The 14,467-nt window shown below is 53.4% G+C and overlaps 2 protein-coding genes across 2 annotated transcripts; both read left to right on the top strand.

The window, feature by feature from the left end:
• Positions 1-258: 258 nt before the first annotated feature.
• On the top strand, positions 259-4,943 carry MONBRDRAFT_27771 (uncharacterized protein; the record flags this gene model as incomplete). Its single annotated transcript, XM_001748217.1, has 21 exons — positions 259-312; positions 433-521; positions 641-767; positions 904-990; positions 1,242-1,358; positions 1,467-1,519; positions 1,793-1,917; positions 2,018-2,133; positions 2,264-2,352; positions 2,454-2,560; positions 2,689-2,834; positions 2,927-3,010; positions 3,139-3,213; positions 3,313-3,443; positions 3,542-3,656; positions 3,824-3,930; positions 4,052-4,112; positions 4,195-4,293; positions 4,405-4,476; positions 4,573-4,653; positions 4,761-4,943. 21 exons carry the CDS (start codon positions 259-261, stop codon positions 4,941-4,943), a joined length of 2,118 nt encoding a protein of 705 aa, XP_001748269.1.
• Positions 4,944-6,170: 1,227 nt separating this feature from the next.
• MONBRDRAFT_38202 (uncharacterized protein) lies at positions 6,171-12,770 on the top strand (the record flags this gene model as incomplete). The annotated part of the gene is made up of 22 exons (XM_001748216.1): positions 6,171-6,542; positions 6,614-6,844; positions 6,969-7,095; positions 7,150-7,274; positions 7,412-7,600; positions 7,715-7,786; positions 7,902-8,033; positions 8,121-8,285; positions 8,368-8,488; positions 8,593-8,720; positions 8,838-9,707; positions 9,825-10,037; positions 10,122-10,294; positions 10,478-10,601; positions 10,670-11,119; positions 11,200-11,280; positions 11,387-11,467; positions 11,566-11,770; positions 11,853-11,899; positions 12,036-12,131; positions 12,222-12,323; positions 12,405-12,770. 22 exons carry the CDS (start codon positions 6,171-6,173, stop codon positions 12,654-12,656), a joined length of 4,356 nt encoding a protein of 1,451 aa, XP_001748268.1. The 3' UTR covers positions 12,657-12,770.
• Between the last annotated feature and the right edge of the window lie 1,697 nt (positions 12,771-14,467).

Here is a 14,467-nt window from a genome sequence, read left to right as displayed (position 1 = left end):
CCGGCGCTGGTTTCTCCTCTCTCTCTCTCTCTCTCTCTTTTTTTTTCTCTTTTTTTCTGTTTTTTCTTTTTTTTTTTTTGTGTCTGTGCAACAGCCCTAGCAAGGCGCAACGCTGCTCCCTGTACGCCTTGCCTGGTCCCGCTTCTCAGCGGCCGTGGCAAGCTTGCTTGGTTCGGTTTCCGGGGCTTCAAAACAGTTCGCGCTCGACCCTCTGCCTGATTCACAGCCGCCACCACCGCCACCACCGCCACCGCCAGCATGTCGGGTTGGGACCAAGCCGAAATCTTTTATAGTGATCCCCTTACCTCTCAGGTCTGTCGAGCTGCATCTTGAGCGGTGAAGCAAATGCTGAGCCGGCGCCTTTTGCTTCTTCGTGCTCCAGCGGGAGCACTTTCGCGTGGCGCACTAACGACTTGATATTCATCACTTCAGGGAGATGCGGACAACCAGCGCCTCCGCCTTCAGCGCGAGTTTCAGGGCTTTCTCGACGAATATCGTGAGGGCAATGCCTACATTTACCGGTCGGTTTGTCTCGCTGCCCGTGCCAATTTCTCCAACCATCACACAACACGAGTCTGCCCCGGTCTCTTGCATGATCGTCCACCACATCATCATGGTCTGATGTTGCCTTGTCCCGCAGCGATCAGCTTGCCCGACACTACCGGCAGAATCAATATTGTTTGCAAGTCGACTTGGACCATCTCTCCGGCTACCGCGATTCGTTGGTAGAGGCCATCCGCAAAAACCCCGTGGAAACCCTTACTTTGGTTTGTATCTCTCCCGCCACACTCCCAAAGACGTCCAGCTGGGGCTGTACGCATTGCATTGACAGCATTGGACCGGCCCTCACCCCCGGCTTTCCCCCAAATTTGCACCCGTGTTTGACGCCAAATGTGACAATAGTTTGAACGTGCTGCCAAAGAAGTGACCCGCAAAATCGTCACGACTGGAACAGAAGCGACAGAGGGCGAAACCATTCATGATATTCAGGTTTGCTCCTCATTGTATTATGCGCGCCTCGCCCATCATCCCCTCCTCCGCTACGATCGATTTTGACTTGACCCTTGTGCGTCTTCCCCGTCTGCAATACCTTTCACACGCCTCCAGATTACCTTGACCTCCAGCGACAACCCCGCTTCCATGCGCGAACTGGGCGTACGTGTTTCGATCCGAGTCGAGCGTGCGACGCTCCCGCCCTTCAACTCACCCGTCATCGGCGCATGGCTGTCGCCCTTGTTCAGTCGGCACAAATGTCCCAGCTGATTAAAGTCCCGGGCATCATTGTCAGTGCTTCCCCCACTCGAGCCAAGGCCACCGAACTGACCATTCAATGCCGCAATTGCCGCGAAACTAAAAAGGTGCGCACAACAGGACGACTTTTTCTCTGCGTGGCAAGTGCTTGGCTCCGGCCTGTGACCCCCGCTTCTTTGCCCCTCCCTCCTCTTTGCTCCTCTGGCGCCCTGTAGTGGCCCGTGAAGCCCGGCTTTGGTGGCGCCCAGCTACCCCGTACATGCGATCGGTATGGCCTATTTTGGGGGGCATCAGACTTGACCAAAATCGTAGCCGCCCAGCAACCCCTTTTCTCCACAAACACACACATGCATGCCAGAGCAAACATTTCCAAGCCAGTGTACCCTTCTATGCTGAGCAGCTTTGCCTTGCGCCCACCCACATCCTCCACAACCTTCTCAAGCCGATATCGAACAGCGCCACTGGTACCCCCATTTCTCACGCAAACTCTGCCTTGTCCACCTGCTCTTGTATACGCGCATGCGAATGAACATGAACACAGCACCCCTGTTGCTGAGGGCGATCAGCGCTGCCCACTCGATCCTTTTTTGATCGTGGCCGACAAGAGTCGCTGCGTGGATCAACAAATCTTAAAGATTCAAGAGTTGCCCGAGTTTGTGCCCACTGGTACGCACTCGAGTACATTGTCAGGAACCCTAGAACCAAACTTGCAAATGATCCGCACCACACTTAAGAGCTCACGAATGCTTTTCGCCTTACTTTGTAGGCGAGATGCCTCGGCATTTGCTGTTGATTGCTGATCGCTATCTCACTGACCGTGTCATTCCCGGCACTCGCTGCACAGTGAGCGGTGTCTACACGGTCCAGTCTGGCAAGAAAGAGGTTTGATCCCCCTTGCTTTGCTCTCTTGCCTTGCCCCCACCCGACATGGTTGTACCGCGTTGCTCACTTCGTCGGCCCTCTTTGGTGGACCGTCTGTCTCCCCCCCCCTTTGCCCAATACTGGGTCGCAGCGTGGCACGTCAACAGTTGCAGTGCGCCGCCCTTATATCCAGGTCTTTGGCATCCAGGTTGATTCGGCGGGCTCAAGCCAATCTCAACAGTGCGTCCACTTGCAACAACCCGTTGGCTGTCAACTCAGCTTGGATTAACAACCGTCGCCCTCACCTCATCATTGCCTGATGGCCGTCATGCTTGCTACAGGGGCTTTGACGATGCCACCGAGGAGCGCATTCGTAACCTTGCGCGTGAGCCAGATGTTTACAAGAAGATCATCAGCAGCACTGCCCCTAGTATCTTTGGCTCCGAAGGTACTCGCCACTCGTCCAAGCTGTTGAAATGACCACGCGCACCTTCAAATGCGCTTGACCGGGGCACGAGGCTTGCTTCGTGAATACTCAGCGTCGATCTCACTCACGGCCATGTTTCTGCTGTGTAGACATCAAGAAGGCAGTGGCCTGCTTGCTTTTCGGTGGCTCCACCAAGGTCCTGCCAGACGGCATGCGTCTCCGTGGTGACATCAACGTGCTACTGCTGGGTGATCCCGGCACGGCCAAGTCTCAAATCCTAAAGTTTGCCGAGCAGGTACGCACCCATGACCTTGAAGCTCGAATCGGTCACTAGCACCTGGCCAGATGCCCACGACTGCTCCGTCTGTTCATTTTGATTTCTTCCAGGTGTCCCCCATTGGTGTGTATACCTCTGGCAAGGGCTCTTCGGCCGCTGGTTTGACCGCCTCTGTGATTCGCGACGCATCATCGGTGAGCATAACGATCATTGCGCTGTTACACCGGAGCATTCTTCGTATTGATTGTCGCCGAGTTCGATGCCTCGCACTCATTGACTGCATGTTGGCTGTTTGGCCTCGCTTTTTAACCCCTGCACATAGCGCGAGTTTTATTTGGAAGGTGGCGCCATGGTCCTTGCGGATGGGGGCATTGTTTGCATTGACGAGTTTGACAAGGTGTGTACACCACCTTTGACTTCCACAGACTACTGCAGACAAGGTCGGCAGAAAGACCATGCTGACGAATGTACTTGTACTGGTTGCCTTGGCTCGCAGATGCGAGAATCCGACCGTGTCGCCATCCACGAGGCCATGGAGCAGCAGACCATTAGTATCGCAAAGGCAGGCATCACCACGACACTCAATTCACGTGCTTCCGTGCTAGCCGCAGCCAACTCCGTCTTTGGGTGCGTCGATGGATCTTTCCCCCCCGTCATCGCCCTTGTTGGTCCAAGTCGTGATGGCGTACCTACCTCAATCTTGGTGACTTATTGCTCACCGATAGGCGATGGGACGATACAAAGGAGGCGGATGAGAACATTGAGTTTCAATCAACCATCTTGTCGCGCTTTGACCTCATCTTCGTCGTCAAGGACGAGTACAATGAGGAGCGGGACAAGGTGAGGTGCTTGAGACTTTTGCCGTCGCCTTGCCTCTTGCAGTGAAGGCTTTTTTTTTTTTTTTTTTTTTTTTTTTTTTTTTTTTTTTTGAATGACCAGAGCGAAAAGCGATGAGGGTCTTGTCGTCCCCCTCTCATAATTGTACTTAATCTGTACGTGGATTGTAGCGCTTGGCGCGCCATGTGCTCGGTGTGCATCTGAATGCGACCGAGCGCACACAGGAAGGTGAACTTGATGTGCCTTTGTATAAAAAGTATATCCAGTATGCTCGTCGGTATGTGGCATGACCGTTGGCGTCTGGTGGCATGGGCGCAACCGGTGCTTTGCGACCTTGCTTGCCACTCTGGCATCTGCGGCTTTGTGAGTGGATTCTCAAATTATCACCCTCTCGGCAGGCATTGTGGACCTCGCTTGTCGCCTTCTGCGGCAGAGAAGTTGAAAAACCACTTTGTGCAGGTCAGGAGCCGTAGACGATTCGACTGTGCTATAGTGCATGCCCTTTTGCTCATTGCCTGTGTCCATGGGGTCTGGCATGTAGCTGCGACAAAAGGCCAATTTGCAATTCCAAGAGACGGCCAAGCGGGCGGCGATTCCATTGACTGTTCGTCAGCTGGAGGCCCTCGTGCGGATATCTGAGGTGTGTGGTTTCCAAGCCAAGACGCTGCGTCATCGATTGCCTTTCCCCCTCCCCGTCTTGGGGCCCATCTGCTGTTTGTTGTGCTCACGGGGCCGTGCAATCGCTTCACAGTCGTTGGCCAAGATGAAGCTGGAGCCCTTTGTAACAGAGGAGGACGTGGACGAGGCGTTCCGCCTGTTCCAGGTGCGCATGTCTTTGTGGCAAGGAAAGGGGAAGCAAGAGTTGACTTGAGTGGGGGGACTCATTCCACCAACCCGTGTGCGCTTGGTTTGATGACAGGTGTCGACCATGAGTGCGGCGCTGGCGGGACACGGCACTGAGAACAATACAGACCAAGCGTCGATGGAGCAACTCTTGACGGTGCGAGCGTTATTCTGGGTGCCCCATGTTGCGGGCCCTGCTCTTTGCCGTGTGGCATGCTTTTGCGCGCGCCCTCGTTTCATCACCAAACACATTGCCTTGGATAGATTGAGCGCCAGATCAAGCAACGCTTTCCGGTGGGATCCAAGGTGTCGGAGCAGCGCATCGTGGACCACATGAGTCGGCGCAACTTTTCCGAGGCGATGATCCGCAAAGTCTTGGGCATCATGCTGCGCCGCGGAGAGCTGGAACACAAAATGCAACGCCGCGTCCTCTACCGCGTTCGATAGTCGGGCGCTCAAATTCTGACCTCTACCCTCGCTCTCAAAGCGTCCACCCTTGTGTGCCCTCCCGCACGTGCAATTGACACCCATGCAGAGCCCTTTCTGTTCAAGCATGTCCAGTCTCTTGTCACTCAAAATGTCACAAGGACCAAAAAATGTCAAAAATAAGTAAAATACAAAACTGCAACGGTCACACACACACGCACGCACACACACACAACACACACAACACACACAACACACACAACACACACACACATCATGTGTGTAATGGAGCCAAACTGTGTGTGTGTGTAACAACTCGATGAGGGTTCACATCAAAGGCGCGCGTGTGTGCAATGGGTGTGATGGTGTAGGTGGCGGCCCAAATGGCAGCGAGGGGTCATGTGGTCGCAGGACGAGCTGAGAGTCTGTGGAGAGAGCGAGAGAGCAAGAGAGCGAGAGCGAGTATGTGTGCATGTGTGTATGTGTGTGTGGAGGTCAGAGGTCAGACGAGCGGTCAAGCGGTCGAGCCATTGCGTTTCATATAGGCATGGTCAATGCGCCAGGGCCAGTGGCTAGACCACAACTTTATGCAGATTTTAAAAAAGGTTCTTGCAGATTTGTTAATGTCAACAATGGTATATTACGGAGATAAAAATGAGGTTGTTGAAGATGTACTGAGCCTCATTTTTTTTTCTCACTGCACGTCCTTGCGCGTGACATTGAGGTCAGTCGTCCCGATGGGTGTGTGCGTGTGTGCGTGTGTGCGTGTGTGTACCCAGACCCGGTGGAGCATCGAGGAGGAGGAGGAGAAGGGGAGGGATGGTGCAGAGGGGCCTGTCAAGCTTGATTGTTGATGCACCCAAGTTCTCCCGCCTCTCGTGTAATTTGTGGCTGAAAACGCCCCATGGCGCGGCATTGCGTGGTATACATGGCAAGGTCGTCAGCGCCTGCGATTAAACTTGAATGCGCGCACTTACCACTTGAACGCTCTTGTTTGTGCCCGCTTTACCTCGGACAACGCAACCTGCTCTCTGCACATCACGAATCATTATCGGCCTTGGGTCTCTTATTCAAGAATTGAACGAGTCGCCAAATCAAGCACTGCCAGCTGGAGAAAATACACAGTACGTGGCCTGGCACAATCTGTCCCACATTGGAAAACATCAGTAGAAAAATGGGCCTGCCCGGCTCACTTCCAACCCTGATTATCAGCAGAAACTCGCGCACTCTGCCGTGTGCATCGCCAAGATGGCCGAAGCCGATGGAGTAGGCTCCGGGCCCAGTGCACCACGCTCGAGGACCACAGGCCTCCAGCGACGTGTCATCGTCCGATCCGCCTTGATCTTTGCTTGGGCCTTCTTCCTGTACATCTTCAACTTTGGGGTTCTCTGGTACATTGGCCTTTGCTTCATGCTGGCTTTCCACTTTTACCGCGAATTCGTGCTTTATGAGAAGCAACGCAATGCCATTGCTCAGCGCCAATTCCTCTATGCCGAGGATTTTCTCAAGATCATGGGCGACTATCCCTCTTGGGTCAACTTTTCAGAGGACGAACGCACCACGTTCATCAACACTGCCCTTCAGCAGCTCTGGCCCAATGCAAAAAAGGCCACGGAAGACGTACGCCTGCCCTTTGGCCACCCCTGCCTCACACGATCATGAGACTCATACTCTTTCAAACGTGTGCGTAGACGGTGCAAAACAGCTGCACGGCCATTTTTGCTCAAATCAAGCCGAGTTTCCTCTCAACCTTTGGCTTTGAGACCTTTGACCTTGGCAATGACCCCCCGGAGATTACCACCGTCAATGTCGTTCAATGGCACAAGGATGCCGTAGCTATCGACCTCGGCATTCGCATGGCCAACGGTGAGAATGATGTTGTCCTGTCCATTGGAGCTGGCAAAGTCAATGTCTCTGTCAAGGTCCGTTCCCGTTGTCGACCCAGAGCCCCCAATCGTAACATTGAGATCAAAAGATCACACGGCCAAATTGAACCCTTAACACTCACGCTTGGCCCGCCCTTGTTCACTTGCGCCTTGACACCAGGTCCAAAACTTGGAAGTGCAAGGCACCATCCGTGTGCTGCTCGCCCCTCTGATCGACAACGTCACCCCCTTTGAGGCGCTCTCTGTTTCCATCATTGACAAACTGGACTTACATTACAAACTTGCTGGTCGGTTTTCGCCCCCAGTTCCCCTCCTCACCTTCTGTTGACTCTCAACTCGAGTGACTCACGCGTGTCCAATCACAATAGCCGTCGCACTTCCCCTGAGCGCCATCCCTGGTCTTGAAAAGTTTCTGAACAAGTTTATCAATGACATCCTCACGACCAGCCTCGTGTGGCCGCGCAAGGTTTGTGAGAGGCCGCACAGGAATGGCCTGGACTTCACTCTCTCCGATTCCCCACCAACCCCCTTCCCTGCTGTCACATACCAGCGCCAGAATTTCTTTGTTTCAGGCCCACTTACACTCTCAATCTTGCATCTCAGGTTGTCGTGCCCATGTTGACTTTGGATCCATACCCGGATAGCCTGAGCTGGTTGTTCACCTCCGTTTGCTCGGATGGCCTGCTTCACGTGACGGTGGTTCGAGCGCAAGGCCTCTCCAAGATGGATGTCTCCTCAAGTGATCCCTACGTCAAGCTCTCCATTCGGGGCGATGACGTCGTGAAGACCAAGGTTGGCCAATGACTTTGGTATCTCACACATTCAACATTAAGAAAAATAATAAGAGCCGCACGGCCCCACGATTGACTTTTCTTTTGCCTCTTGGCCTTTCTATTTCATTGACAGGTCCAAAAGAAGACGACCGATCCTCACTGGGACGAAAGTTTTGAACTCTCCGTCTACGATGTGGCTACTCAGGTTGGTTTCGTCTCCTCCTGCCCACAAAACGCCGGCTTTGGCGACAAGGCTTCTTGTTTGATGCCTTTTCCTTACTTTGCCAAAAATGCAAACTTGATGCGACACACATCGTCAGAGTCTGCACGTGCAAATCTATGACTACGATAAGCTAGATCACGATGACCCAATGGGCTTTTGCGACATCCCCATCAGCCGTCTGACCCCCAACAAGCAAATCTTCATCACCAAAACCCTCACCGGTGGCGAGGTCAGCTTTTGACAGCCAATGCGTGTTAGCACTCTCCATCCGAGTCAAATTTTGCCCTGACCAAGTTCTGGCGCTTTATTCTGTCAGGGCACCATTTCGCTTCTAGTGACATACAAGCCGTTCGTTACCATCCCTCCACCCATCGACCGCGTCTGGGAGCGGTCTGACCACCACGCCCTGGGTCAAACACCGGCCTTCCTATTCGTGGATGTACGACGCATTGAAAAGATTGAGAAGCCCAAAGCTGTTGAGGTCTGTGCTCAGTCCCGGTGATGCCTCGCTCTGTCCACCGTGCTCTGAGCCAGCCCCTATCTGTTCTCACATGCCTCGACAGTTTGCCGTGTTGCATCGCACGACCGCTCATGGTGCAGACGGGACTCGCTCGCGCGAGTATGTCAAAATGGGCGAGTCTTGGGCCGTCGTGCCCTGGGAGCGCATGTGCATCTTTGAACAAGGTTTGTAAAACTTCGGATCAGCAACCTCGCGTCCTGGTCGTGCAAGGAAATGCCAGATCGGTCAGTGGCGGCACTAACAATCGCCGCCACCCTGCTATCGCCAGGCTATGCTTTTCCTTTGCGAAATGCCGATGACGGACACGTTCGCATTGAGTTCAACAACAAGCTCGGATCGGTTGACCTTGACGGCCTGAAGTTAGCCTATGATGCTGGTTACTACGGCACCCTCAAGGTGCGTGCGTGCTCAGAGCTCAAAAGCAAAAAGTATTTTGCACGCCTCTTTTTGAAAGCAGCCGCAGCTCAGCAGACCCCGCTTCCACATCTTTTGTTTGCATCGCGTTTGCCGTAGGAATTTAAATTGGCTGATGGCGAGATTTTGTACGTTCACCTGACCGTTCGCGTCATCGACAGCGAAACGGAGATGGCCAGTGATGACCACGTGGGACCGATGCCTACCATTCAGCGCCACACCACGGGCATGTGGGGCATGCGTAACCGCAAGAAAACCGGTGGTCATCGCGACAGCGCCAGCCAGATGGAAGCAATGGCAACACAGCCCGAGCTTCCTTCGTCGCCACGTCCACCTTCCCAGTCAAACTTAGAACCAGAGGAGCTCGTGAAGGCCTCAGTGGCTGAATTGACCAAACAGACCACTCAAGAAGCGGAAAACGCTGCAGTGGACGTGGTTGCCAGCTACCATCGCATCATTGCCGACCTCAAGAAGAACCTGCCTTCAGCCATCGTCGATGCCGGCGTCATCATTGTGACGCTGCTGGCCTTCATGCTCCTGACGTACCTCCCATTACCCTGGTCTGTGGAACTCTTGCTCTTTTTGCTGACGTGTGGCTTCATCTACTTTAACAGCAGTACCAAGGCACAAGCCAAGGCACAGCGCATGGCCGCTCTTCAGTCAGATGGCGTCGACCTTTCACGTTGCTCTACAGTTGAGTTGGGCCGTTTGGCCGAATTGGCCCCCGCCTGGGCCGTTGTGCCAGATTACGAAAAGACGGAGTGGCTTAACGAGGTGATCAGCATCATCTGGCCGCGTGTGAACCAGGCAGTTGGTGCCATGGTGCAAGAAACGCTCCGTGATATGAAAAACAAGCGCCAGAGCCCCTTTGACATACTCGAGGACCTTACTGTCAACCTGAGCTTGGGCCATCATGGCCCACTGATTAACGGCATCCACGTCTACAACTCAGACCTCACATCAGAATCGGTAGGCTTTTTGGACTTGATGTACTCTCTGCCACGGCAGCAAACATTCGATTGCTGACCTGCCATCATAAACGCTCACTGTTGCCTGCCACGTCTGCACCCTTTTGCAAATCACAAGGTGATGCTTGACATTGATCTGTCATTGGCTGGTGACATTTTTGTCGAAGTTGAGGCCACCTACAAAAAGTTCAAGGTGCCCGTCGAGCTCTCAGATCTGGTGCTCGACACAACTTTGCGGGTGATTTTGAAGAATTTTGTGGATGTCTATCCCTGTTTCAACACGGTCGACATCTCCTTGACTCGTCCCCTCAACCTTGATTTCCAGCTCTCGGTATGCTGCAGCTCGCAACCAAGTTATCGTCTGGTGGAATTCAGCTTTGCTTGCCTGACGTCTGCCGCATTGGAACACGAATAGGTTTTGGATGTTCCCATCATGAGCTTGCCATTGCTATCAAATGCCCTCTCCTTTGGTCTCAACTCGATCATTTTGCGCCAACTGGAGGGAGCTCAATTGATCTGGCCCCACGTCATGTCCGTGGATCTAGCTGACGTACAACCTGCAGCACCAAAAGGCGTTGGCATTCTACGGTACGCTCGCTGTCAACAACTGGCATGTGTGTGTGTGTGTGTGTGTGTGTGTGTGTGTGTGTGTGTGTGTGTGTGTGTGTGTGTGTGTGTGTGTGTGTGTGTGTGTGTGTGTGTGTGTGTGTAACCAGGCCTGCGAGGGGGACACGCTCCTTCACTCCACCGATTTTGTTCGCCAATCGTCAGTGTTTGGGTCAAGCAGGCCAAACACTTGCGCAACGTCGATTGGTCGTTGTTGGGCAAAAACAAGAGCGACCCTTACGTCACCTTGACTCTCTACGAAGACGAAGCCATCAAATTGCGCACCCGGGTACGACAGGCTGCGTCGTGGTTAAATAAGAAGCGCCTCAAAACTCAATGAATTTGAATCATGCATAGGTGATCGATGATGACCTCAACCCGGTGTGGAACGAATACTTTGAGTTTGTGATGCTCTCCAATTCGCGGCCTTTCCGCATGATGGTCAAGGACGACGATCGCGTTGGCAAGAATGTTGAACTGGGTCGAGCGGAGCTCATGACCAATGATCTTCAATTTGCACCTGACACGCGCATCAGCCGCACCTTTGATTTTACTCACAAAGGAAAATCTGCCGGGCACCTCGACGCGATCTTTGAATACAAACCCTTCACATCCACAATCGACAGCGAGTACTTTGATCACGATTTTGAAGACAAGGCTCTTGGTGTCGTTTTTGTCGACATCATTCGTGGTCGTAACATGCCTCCTGCTGGCAGTGCCGTCCGCGCCTCCATCGGCAACTCTTCTCAGGGCATGGATTTCGTGCAAGGCCGAAGCCCAGCCTACAAGAAGCGATTCACCTTCTTGGTCCGAATGATATCGCCCACCTGTCCTCTTCCTCCTTTTTATGTATCATTCACCGGATGTTCGATGCTCAATGCACCTAGATTCGCAGCTTCATGTCCGAAAAGCTGTCGCTGGAGATACTCACCCACAACAAGCTGCGACACGAAAGCAGCTTGGGCAAGGTATCAGACGATATGCTGCGTGGGCTGGGCATTTTGAGTGGGTTGGTGCACTTTCACTTGAACATTGTTTGGTTCTATTTCATTGACAAATTTTTTTCCAAACTAGATTGTGGTCGACCTGTCGGATGTTGCCAAATCATCTGGTGTCCTTCTGACGCAAAAGCTCAAACGTGGCCAAACGATCCAGGTAGCTTGCTAATTCCAGACGGACGTGGCCTGGCCGGACTCTATACAGCTCGCCATTGAATGCCTGCTTCATCTTACTCATGACTTACTGTCCGGTAGTTTCGTGTCGCTCTGCGCACCGTCAAGCCGGATACGGACAAACCTGAAGTGATCTCATGGGAGTCCTACATGAAGAAACGTGAGAAGGAGCAAGAGGCAGAGCTCAAGCGCATTGACGCCGAGGCCAAAGAAGCTGCTGAGACACTTGATACAGCTGGGCCTGAGGCAGTGACACAAGCTGTTGCCACAGACATTAACCGAGCCTGTAAGCTTTTCAGAAAACTCCCGATGGTCGAAACATGATTTTGCTCGCCAAACCCATACTTATCGGGCTGCCCATTGCATAGATATTGTGGATCGCCCGCCAGAGCGGCCAGGGCACGCCATTGTCGTGGTCAGTGCGATGATCACTAATTCGGCTAACCTCCATCAAGCCATCTCGCTCCCTCATTTTGATTTATTCACGAGTCGCTGAGAGGCGCTCTGTTCTTCTGCCCGCTCACTTGCCCATCCTATTGCACTCATCATAGGTTCAAAAGGCCATCAATTTGCATGGCGTCAATGCTAACGGCTTTTCAGATCCCTATGTCAGCATTTCATGTGAAGGAAAAAAGCATCGTACCAAAGTATGCCGAGCCCCAGCCGTTTTGACTCTTTGTTTCCCGTCATCAAGAACTGGCCCGTGTCCTTTCTTACCAAAGTTTTTTCTATTTCAGCACATTTCGCGAACCATTAATCCCGTATGGGAGGAGCGCTTGACGATCGCTGTAGCCGATCCCGAGACGGCGGTCCTTGAGATTCAGGTCAAAGACCATGAGGTGAGACATTCCATATGAATTCAGCTGCCCTTCCTCTTTTGTGCGAAGTGTATGTTTACGAGCGTTTCATTGTTGCTGCAGGGTTTTATGCGAGCCAACAAGCATCTTGGGCGTGCCGAAATTCCCATCAAGTCTATCAAGCTCCAGGAGGAACCTCGTGTGGTTGACCTGGAAGATGGCCGGGGCCAGCTATTTCTCGCCCTGCTTTATTCTGAGGCCTCTCAGGAGGAGCTTGATAAGCGCAAGAAGAGCAAGAAGCGCCAGTCAACGCTTCAGCTGCAGCCACCCGAGTCACCCGAGCATACCCTCCCTGAGCAGGAGTCGATGATCTGAGCCGCCTGGGTTGCCACCCAATGATACAGTGTTTGTCTTTTCCGGTCTTGCCTTTTATCCAATGACCCTCACATGTCTGTCTCGCGTCATCTCAAACAATTTATTCACCACATCAAGTCACAAGAAAGCAAGTCAAGTCAAACGATGAATTTGCGTCAAAGTGCAATTGCTTGTTAGGTTGACTTGTCACTTGTTTTGACGTCAAACTTGCTGCCGTGCCTGGTAGTGTGTGCGTGTGCCGTCGTTGGTGCTATCTATGCTAGTGTCGTTCCTCGCTCCACGACACGTGAAGGCCAGTTTTAGGTTGCGATGAAGTGCGTAACGTTGAGGAAGCGTTTTGAGAGAGGTTTGAGAGAAGAACTCTGATCGTCCCTGCGGCGATGACGACAACCGGTGGGTTCGCCTCCTCCTTTGTGGATCTGCTTGGTCAGCTCGCCCGCTGCGCCGAGGCCCGTGGTGTGTACCAGCCGGGGCTGGATGAGGCCTTTGTTCCTCCTCGGTGGAAGGGTCGCTTTGCGGCGCTGGTCCATCAGATGAACGCTGACCACATCCAGCGTCGCTTTGGCGGTGTCTGCCTGCGCTCGTCGTAGGTAGGCACCGCCTCGGGGGTCCCTCTGTGGGGATCCCTGTGTGCACCTGTCGCTCCCAGGGTGGTTCCTCGTTGTGTCTTTTGATGGCTTGACTTGTATTTTTGTTTTAATTTTGCTTTAATTTTTGCTGTATTTTGTGGTATTTTTGCTGAATTTTTGTAAGGTCCTTTGTATGATGTCTTTGTCTACTGTGGCCGGTTGTTTTCCTCAATCCGACGTTGTGTCTCGTTGGATGTGAGCGTGCCGTGGTGTTCATTGTGTTTGTGCTGTGATGGCTTATACTTGTGATGTGTGACTGCCGTTTTGGGTGTCTTGTGTTTGAAATGGCCGTATCTCTGGTTATACTCAGTCGTTTTGTACGATTTTTGATTTTATGTGCGTGATTCTTCGCGCTTGTACTCCTCGGCATGATAGAAGCCGATAAATGTAACTTGTTCTCTTGTGTTGTTTTGCGTGCCGTTGTGATGTTGATGTCGGGGTTGCACAGCTTTGCTTTCAGCTCTGAGGTTCAAATACCTAATTTATTTATTTACACCGCCCCTTGCCGGCAGTGCTCTGCACAAGCCTGGCCTTGTCGAGCAGGGTCTGATCCCCATCGCCTCTGGTCTGCAGTGGGCTGCACAAGCCTGGCCTTGTCGAGCAGGGTCTGATCCCCACCACCCCTGGCCCGCAGTGCTCTGATCAGGACAGGTCTTGTCGTGCAGGGTCTGATCCCCACCGCCACTGGTCTGCAGTGGGCTGCACAAGCCTGGCCTTGTCGAGCAGGGTCTGATCCCCACCACCCCTGGCCCGCAGTGCTCTGATCAGGACAGGTCTTGTCGTGCAGGGTCTGATCCCCACCGCCACTGGTCTGCAGTGCTCTGCGCAAGCCTGGCCTTGTCGTGCAGGGTCTGATCCCCACCACCCCTGGCCCGCAGTGCTCTGATCAGGACAGGTCTTGTCGTGCAGGGTCTGATCCCCACCGCCACTGGTCTGCAGTGCTCTGCGCAAGCCTGGCCTTGTCGTGCAGGGTCTGATCCCCACCACCCCTGGCCCGCAGTGGGCTGCACAAGCCTGGCCTTGTCGTGCAGGGTCTGATCCCCACCACCCCTGGCCCGCAGTGGGCTGCACAAGCCTGGCCTTGTCGAGCAGGGTCTGATCCCCACTGCCACTGGTCTGCAGTGCTCTGCACAAGCCTGGCCTTGTCGTGCAGGGTCTGATCCCCACCACCCCTGGCCCGCA

The sequence above is a fragment of the Monosiga brevicollis genome, genomic scaffold, assembly GCF_000002865.3.
Source record: "Monosiga brevicollis MX1 MONBRscaffold_21 genomic scaffold, whole genome shotgun sequence".
Classification (NCBI taxonomy): domain Eukaryota; class Choanoflagellata; order Craspedida; family Salpingoecidae; genus Monosiga; species Monosiga brevicollis.
Note: the sequence above shows the minus strand (reverse complement) of the source record. Positions and strands in the feature narration are given on the sequence as shown.